The sequence below is a fragment of the Struthio camelus genome, chromosome 13 (genome assembly GCF_040807025.1).
Source record: "Struthio camelus isolate bStrCam1 chromosome 13, bStrCam1.hap1, whole genome shotgun sequence".
Lineage (NCBI taxonomy): Eukaryota > Metazoa > Chordata > Aves > Struthioniformes > Struthionidae > Struthio > Struthio camelus.
The window spans coordinates 23,909,690-23,918,034 of NC_090954.1; the positions used below are offsets into that span (position 1 = coordinate 23,909,690).

The following is an 8,345-nucleotide window of genomic DNA, read 5'->3' on the forward strand; positions in this document are numbered from 1 at the left end:
CGGCAAGCTAGGGTTGCCTGCAGAGCCAGTGCACTGTGAGCCTGCTCCCGAGCATCCTGCCTTGCCCTGGTGGCCCTCTGGCCACATGCCCCATGCTGCTGCTACCCAGCACAGCGCGTGCTCCTGGCTCTCCTGGGCCACGGTGCCAGCACTGCCCCGCACCTCTCTCCAGAGCCACATCCACTGCTTAGCTAAGCAGCAGTAGTGCGGCCCGCAGCGTGACATTTCTTCTCTCCTGGGTCCTTTCTGCCCCAGCTGTTTGTGAAAAACCTGCAGCCTTCCGAAAGGACAGACGTCATTGTCACAGCCATCGAGGGCATGAGGAACTGCAGCACCTACAATACGGAGGTGGCTTCCCACATGCTGACCATGTTCCTGCTGGACGCTTTCTCTGTGCTGGAAGATGTAAGGAGCCTGGGGCTGGCGTGCGTGGGGCTCGACCCTCTGGGGCGCTGTTTCCCCGCCGAGAGCCAGTGTTCTTGGGCAGCGGAGCCCCTTGGAAGGCAGCAAGGAGCGGTGGGAGTGGTGGAGAGGGAAGGAGAAGTGAGTGGGAGCTGGGGTATTGGCTGCTCTCTGGGAGCAGCCTCACCGTCCGCCTTGTGTCTTCCAGGTGCCACGCATCATAAGGTGCCTCTACAGGAACGTCAAGTATGTGAGGGAGCTGTCGGCCCGGGTCACCCTAAACAAGACCCTTTGCCAGCTGGCCTGCTTGGAGCCCAGCGAGGTGACCGTGAGCCTGCTGTACTGCTCGCCACTGTGCAACAGGTATGGGGCCCGTCAGCCTGGACGGGCTCCAGTGGCTCATTGGCCATGGGGAGAAGGGCCCAAAGAGGGCCAGAGGCAAGCAGATGGCCAGCACACGGCTGAGGGGCAGGGCCCTGTGTCTCGCCCACCGTTTCCCAGCCCTGGTGCCTCAAGCAGGCCTTGAGGAGCCAGAGCTGAGCAAGTGTCCCTGCCTTGAGCCGCAGAGCGCAGCGGCTCTGCACGCTCCCTGCCGCGCAAGGGGCTTCAGCTTGGTCATGTGCTGCCTGCCTGGGCAGGACCCTCTTGGGGCTGCCAGGGAGGAGGGGGTGGGCAGGGGCAGGGCTGGCACACAGCTGGGGACCTCCAGGGCTGGCCCAGGCTACGGTGCTGCGGCCAAGGAAGTGCCACTGACAAGGCGCTCTGGGCCTGCAGCACTGCCGTGAGCATGTGGAAGGTGCTGATGGATAAGCCGATGCTTGCGCCGGACATGCTGCGGGAGCTGCTGAGCTTGCTGGAGGAGCGGCCACTGCGCAAGCAGTCCAGCTCCGACAGGGACAACAACTGCATCCTTCCGCTGGCCGTGAGTTAGGGGACGAGGCCTCCCGTGCCCCCAGGCTGGTGCCTGCCTCTCTGGGCCCCCTCCCCCTCTCCACTGCTTGTGTGCCCCCAAGCAGGGACCTCTCCTGGGCCCATGGCTACAACATGGCCAGCGCCAGGCCTCCGACTGTGCCAGCGCACAGGGCTGCCAAGTGCTGCCTGGCCTCTCTGCACACCAACAGCCAGGCTGGCCATGCCCAGGAAATCTCCATCCGACGCTGTCCCTGCATCCGCCGACCTCGCTCAGCAGGCTGGAAAGCCAGGGTCGGGTTGGGGGCAAGGTGAGGGGCAGGAGTAGGGCTCCTGCAAAACCTGGGCAGGCAGCACGGCCTGGGACAGGGAGCCTGGCCGAGCGTGCACGCTACACGAAGCCTGCCGAGGTGATGGTCATGCTGAGGCAGGAAGGCTCACTGTGTACAACCAGGAGCTGAGGCCCAAGAGCCTGCGGGCGCTGGCCCTGGTCAGGCAGCCAGGCTGAGGCCTCCAGCTGCATTTCCCATGCTCCAAGGCTGTGCTTGAGCCTCCCACCTGGAGGGCTGTGGAAGCATGCCGGGGACTGCTCGGGAGTGAGAGGTGTGTCTGGGTGTTTTCTGCAGGCAACGAGGGCACTGTGTGAGATCATCCGGGAGCCCGTCTGCCCAGAGGCGGTGAAGGCGTTTTTCCCCCAGCTCTTCCTGGCGCTGCTCTTGCAGATGGTCTTCACAGCAGAGTTCAGCCACCAGGAAGCAAATATCTTCTTGAGGGAATGCCAACGGGATGAGTCCCGTCCCACCAGCCACGTCAGGTGCTCGATCCCGCTCGCCCTGTCTCTGCGCTGCACCTGGAGGCAGGGCCAGGCTGCCAGTGTGACCTGGGCTTTGCTCTGCATGCAGGTGCGCCGTGCAGGCCATGAAAAGTCTGCTGCGCTGCGCCCACTATGAGACCGTAGCCGTGGCTGTTGAGAGGAAGGGCGGCTGGGACCTATTTCTGCATGCGGACACCTCCCAGAAGGGAGTGGTGGTGCTGGCCAGGTAGAGCCCTTTCCGGCCTGCTCTGGCCCAGCACCTCTTCCCTGGCTGTGGGGTGTGCCTCCCCATGTGCTTCTTGGTGGGGGAGGGGGAACGCCACTTCTCCAAGAAAGGGGCTGCAGCCTCAGCCCTTGTGGCAAGGGCTCGCCCAGCAGAAGGGCCCTGGGAGCTGCCATGCTGCCCAGCTTGGAGAGCTGCTGGGGGAGCAGGTGGTGTTAGGAGCTGTGGGAGAGGGTCGTGCGCAGGAGAACCTGGGGAGGGCCCAGGGGCACAGGAATCCAAAGCGGGCAGGAGAGGGGATGTGTGGGCAGGCCATGCCGCCTGGGCAGGAAGGCTGTTTCTCCGGTCTCCCACCAAAAGGAACGTAATGATGCCTGACGCTGACTTTCTAATGGCAAGGTGTGGTAGGGCAAGAGCAATGCTCCATGAGCAAATGCCGCTGGCTGCAGGAGCTGCATGCCAAGCAGAGCGATGCCAGAGGAGGTTTGCCTGCTCGGCTGAGGCCCAACACTGCCTTCTTGCCTCTGACAGAGCAATGAGGGGGGCTGCCAGTCACCTGCGTCGCTGGATCTTCCGCCAGCTGGCAAGGCTGCTGAGGAGGGAGGACCAGTTTCATCAGCTGCCCGTCATGGCTTTCTTTGTCGAGGTGGGCCTCATGGCAAGCAGTGCCTCTCTGGAGGGGCCTCTAAATGCTGTGCTCGCTTGTGCACATGCATGTGGGGTGATGCTGGTGAATGGAGCTGGGGCAATGCATACGCTCCTGTTAGTAGCCCCGGCCTTGGCTTGTTTCTGCTGGGCGACCACTCGTAAGCACTTGTATTTCGTGCCTGCTTTGTGGCAGCTGTCTGTGTTCAATTGCTCCTCCAAGGGATGAGAACAAGAGGCTGCGGAGGGTTCAGGGGACGGGAGGAGGAGGCGAGCAGTGTGTGCAGTGTGCCGTGAGGTGCAGGGCTGGGAGCAGGGCCCAGGGGTGTCTGCACAATGCCTGCTGTGTTTGGGCTGAGCTTTGTGAGGGCCTGGTGCCCTTGCCCTGGATGGTGGGTGGGATGGAGAGCTGCACGCTGCAGGCAGTGCTGCCGGCTGTGCCAGTCTTTCAGTGCTGTGTCCATTTCAGCTGCTGGAATGCCCTGACCTTGCCGACATGGATGAGGAGGTCCTGCCACTCGTCCAGGGTTATGCGCAGAGTGAGAGCCTGGAGATGCGCAGACTGGCGTTCAGAGGCCTCGTGGCCCTGTTGAATAGACCCAAGATGGTGAGGAGGGGGGCAGGCAGGTGAAGCCATGCTGGCAGCCTGGGGCTTGACAGGAGACACTGGGTCAGAGAGTGGCTTGGACTTGGCTGGCAATCCGGAGGTGTGGTAGCTGCTCCCAAGTCTCCCAAGTCTCCCAAGTCTCACCAGTGCCCAGCGGGAAGATCTGGGAGAGGGACAATGAGCTGGAGCACAGGGCCGGGCTAAGGCAGCCAGGTGCTCCTGGGCCTTGAGGCAGCAGCTTTGCTCCCTACAGAGGCCAGTGCATGCTGAGGGCCCCCTTGGAGATCTGTGCCCTGCACTGCAGCCTCTGTGCCCAAGGCCTGCGTGTGTGCAGAGCCCTGGCCCTGGCCACTGAGCCCTGATGGGAAAAGAGCAGGCAGAGCACTTTTGGGCGGGCGGGGGGGGTCGGGTCTGGCCTTGCTTCCCACAAAGAAAGTTGTGCGTTTCCCACAGAAAAGGAGAATGCAGAGCCTGCTCCCAGACAGCATGGAGTGGCTGCAGGATGCTTGCAGGGAAGTGCGTGTGGGAAGCCTGATGCTGCTGAGAAACATCCTCAGCTACCTGGAACAGAAGGGCTCCAACCCGATTGTTCTGCAGCTGGCCGAGAAGCTTCTGCCTCGCTTTGATGACGTAAGGCTGATGGGAGAGCCGGGGCTCTGCTGGTGTGTCCGGGGGTCCGTATGCGTGGTCTGGGTGCTGTGTGCCCCTCTGCATACGTGCCTGTTGGCACGTCCCCGCACAGGCCCTGCTGTATGTCAGGAAACCTTTTGCCCTGTGGTTCTCAGCCCATGCCCTGTGCTGGCCTTGGTGTCCGGGGCTGTGGGAGTAGAGCAAACCAGCCCCCTGTCTGCTCTCGGCTGCTGCGTCTCGTGCTTGACTGCGTGCGGCGCTTGCCGTGGCCTGGGGCAGCGATGAGCAGAGAGGTAGGAGCAGGCTAGAGAGCGAGGGAGAGGCCGTGCCGCGGGGCTGTCCCTTTCTGTCCTCTTGTTGTGTGCGGGGGCCCTGATGGAGGCCTCGGGAAATCCAAGAAGCTCCCTCCAGAGGGAGAGGGAGACAGAGCCCAGGGAGGCTTGTCGTGCTGCTGCCGACAACCCTCATTGTCCAGGCTGCCTCAGCAGAGGCTTGTCCTCAGCTCCGACCTCTGGCCGGGCTGGGGGACAGTTGTGCCCGGAGAGGACGAGGCCTTGCAACGGCAAACGCTCTTGTCGGGCCCCGTTCCTGGAGTCGTTGCTGAGGCCTCCCCTCCTCTCCTCCCTGCCTGCAGGAAGACAGCAGAGTGCGAGAGCTCTCCATGCTCCTCTTCAAAGACCTGCTGGAGATTGTGGTGGGGAAGAACAAACGGAACCTGAAGCAGCATGCACAGAGGAGCCTGGTGCCGCTCTTCCTCCACATGAGTGACAAGGTGCAGAGAGTGGCCCAGGTAGGGAGCAGTGTTTTGGGGAAGCAATGCTGACATGCCGTGGGTGGAGGTGAGCAGCAAGGCAAGGGCTGCTGCCAAGTGTGCCTTGGAACGCATGGCAGCATGAGGTGCAGCTTCCTGTGTGCCGAAGGACAAGGCAGAGCTGCCTCTGCCTTCAGGGAGGGCCAGACCTAGTGGCACGCTGCGTCGTGCCATTTGGGGCTGGGAAAGGCTGGGAGCCTTGCCAAGACGAGGGGGACCCAGGGTGTCCTGCCGTGGCTGCGGTGGCATCTCCTGGTCTCTGTTGCTCTGCAGGCCTCTCAGGAAGCCCTGGTGAGCGCTGCACAGTTCCTCAAGTGGGAGGAGCTCAAGCAGCTGGCCAGAAGAGCGGAGACATGGAAGATCGGGGAGTGCGTGGTAAGGACGTGGCCAAAGGCCCCGGGGCCGCGGCGGGATGAGGCCTGCCGCCATGGCCAGTGGGCAGGGTGCACAGCTGTGCCCCTCACGCACTGCTGCAGCCCAGAGCCCTCTACTGTAAGTGCCCGCTGGGGTGCTGAAGGGGCCCCTGGCCTGGCTGGGCCTTGGCAGAAGCATGGCGGGGATCTCAGCACCCGCAGGCCCCGCTCTGCCCTCTGCTCCCTCTGAACCTGGCTACCAGCCAGCTTCTAGCTGGGAGGCGGGAACAGGAAGGAAGAGGAGGCCGGAGCTGGGAGGAGGGACAGGCCTGGCCTTCTGGGGAGGCTCGGTGCCAACCCCCTGTCCTTGTGCTGTCTGCAGCTGCTGAGGGACAGGAGCAGAGCGGAGCAACACCTGCGCCAGAGCCTGCCATACCTGGAGAACCCGGACGCATCCTTGCGGGAGGCAGCTGTGAGGTTCATTGGTGAGCCACAAGCCCAGGGCCATGCCTGCCCACCCAGACGGGCACACAGGAGGGTCTTGAGTCCCTCCCACCGTCCCTGGGTCCTGCACCGTGGGGACGGGGCTGGGGCCAGCCTTGCCCAAGGGGAGCAGGCTGCATGGCCAAGCTGGCAAGGCCAGATGGGAGCTGTGCTGCTGGGGGCTTGCTGGGGAGTATGAGGGGTGAGCGGAGGTGTTTGCCTAGGGCTCATCGGGCAGCAAGTGAAGAAGCGGAGGAAGGAGAAGGTGCAGGAGCTGTGCACTGGTGAGTGAGAGCAGCGCTGTGTCAGGCAGCCCTGGCAGGGAGGAGGGAGGAGGCTGGGAAGTGAGCTGCAGTTCACTGGCCTGCCCCAGGTGAGGAAGGCTCTGTGTCCCTACGTGGGGGAGAGCAGGGGGTATTTGGGGCGCATCTGGGGCTTGGCCGACCTGCAAGTGCCAGCTGATCCATTTGTCCTACCTGCTGCCTCCTCCGCATGGGAAGAGCTGAGTGGGGCTGGCCCTGCCTGGGGGGGGATTCCTGGGATCTCTGCAAAGGTGGGAGTCTGTTCTCAGCTCGGTGCCTTTCTCTCGCAGCCCTCCAGCCCCTGGAAAATGATGCGGAACCTTTAGTCCGTTGCCTGGTGTCACAGACCATCATGAACCTGAGGGTGCCAAGGAGAACATCAAGATTCCACCTCGGAGCACTGTGTCCCTGGCTCCCGAGAGCATGGGCGAGGTGGCACCCTCCCGCCAGGACGTGACTCTGTTTGAGCAGAGCTGACGCAGCTGTGCCAATGTCATGGTGCTGCACACCACGGACACACGCAAGTGTGCTGGAAGGTCTGGCTCATTGCTGGCATCTCCCGCAGCCCCAGGACAGCTCGACTCCTCAAGCACAGCCCCTGTTGTGCTACCGCTTCATGGCTTTGTTGGGCTTCCCGCAAAGATACAGCCCCGTTTCCTCAGCCGGAGTGAGTGTTCTTTTTTTAGGGAGCCAAAGGCAAGGGGCAAAACTTGCTGCCTGCATGAATCTGGCTTGTCCTGGGGGGGACGGGGTGTCCACTCGTTCCAATATGCCAGGCCAGCGTAGAGCGGCCTGACACACTTTGGTTTTGCTGCAAAGCGTCAACTGCTCTGCTGGCCCACAATAGCCAAGGGAAAGGGGGAGAAAAGCTTTGGCCTCCCCTGCCCTCTCCAGTCACCCCAGGGCAAGAGCAGGCCCCTGCTGTCTTCAGGGCTTGCATCTCAGGTGGAAGGGCAGAGCTGGGGTATGACATGCAGCTCTGTTTCTATCGCCACTGCCTACCCTGCGCATGCAGGCCTCAAGGCCGAACCGTCCATGAACTCCAGAATCATTGCTGAGCATGTAACGGCCAAACCCATTAAAAGCAGCTAATAAAGACACACAGCTAGCTCATGGGGCTAAAAAGTAGACTGCAGGGGACAAGATGGGATGCACGTGGGTTGGGGTTGACCTCGGAGGAGATAAGGGACTGTGGGAAACAAGGACATGGCAACCAGTGTGGGCTGAAGGCCAAGACCAACCAGAAGGAGAGAGACACCAACCAGAAGGAGAGTAAAGAAGACTCAGTAAAGAAGATTGGGGGAGACCTTCCCTGGCAGGTGGGAAATAAAACTGTAAAGGGTCTAATTAGGCCAGAATTCCTTTGTTCAAGGTCCCTCCCTGGAGGCACCCAGCTCCAGCAGTTACTATGCTGCACCATCATTTAAAGAAATAAAATTTTGCTGCTAGATGTGCGTGAGGCTCTGCTTCTTGGAAACCTAGGATCAAAGTGTTTCCACAGCACTTTGGCACCCCAGATGGGAGTGTAGCCAACCACCATTGGACCCTCTTGGCTCCAAACATCCAAATTTAGAAAAGGAAAAGGAACAAAAAGGAGAAAAAAGCCGTTACAGTCAAATCGATCCCTAGCTAGTTAGCTGTCCCTTTATGTCAGGATGATTGTCCATCTTACAATTAATGTGGGGGTTAACCCAAGGAAGGATCCTTCGATTCTAAGAAATGAGCTCTGCTGCAGCTTCTGTTGGAAGATGAAAAGCCTCACTGAATGGATTATTGGTATGTGTGGGATAATTGGATGTGGGACCGGCGAGATCCAAGGAGGACAAACGGCACCCTCTGTAAAACTACTCTTGCTGCAGCAGATATAGGTGTCCCAAATAACGCCCCAGGAGCTACTGCTCCGCCTTACACTCCTCCGGTGGCGCCTCCTGAAGATCTGTCTATCTGTCCCTCTCCTCCTCTTACTCAGACTTCCCCTCCTCCCGTGGCAGGACTCCATCCTATGGTTGCTAATGTTTTACCTAATGCAGCAGCATTACAACCGAGTGCAGTGGGGGCGGGGGGGGGAGCTAACCCCCCCTCACGTGGTACTGCATGTATTTACTAGCCAACCCTGGAGTCCGAGTGATTGAGCATTGTGGGCAAGCAAAATGCCCAGGTTGAGGG

At 61.1% G+C, this 8,345-nt stretch overlaps 1 protein-coding gene across 1 annotated transcript; it reads left to right on the forward strand.

The window, feature by feature from the left end:
* Positions 1-2,885: 2,885 nt before the first annotated feature.
* On the forward strand, positions 2,886-7,626 carry LOC138069131 (maestro heat-like repeat-containing protein family member 7). Its single transcript, XM_068959768.1, has 7 exons — positions 2,886-2,994; positions 3,463-3,600; positions 4,054-4,230; positions 4,865-5,020; positions 5,315-5,416; positions 5,777-5,879; positions 6,470-7,626. Exons 1-7 carry the CDS (start codon positions 2,977-2,979, stop codon positions 6,634-6,636), a joined length of 861 nt encoding a protein of 286 aa, XP_068815869.1. The 5' UTR covers positions 2,886-2,976; the 3' UTR covers positions 6,637-7,626.
* Positions 7,627-8,345: the final 719 nt, after the last annotated feature.

What these genes read in the sequence shown, in the direction of transcription:
- LOC138069131 (XM_068959768.1), top strand. An exon ending in TGTTGAATAGACCCAAGATG is followed by an intron (nt 3,601 to 4,053) that starts GTGAGGAGGGGG and finishes CGTTTCCCACAG; the next exon opens with AAAAGGAGAATGCAGAGCCT. An exon ending in AGGTGCAGAGAGTGGCCCAG is followed by an intron (nt 5,021 to 5,314) that starts GTAGGGAGCAGT and finishes GTTGCTCTGCAG; the next exon opens with GCCTCTCAGGAAGCCCTGGT.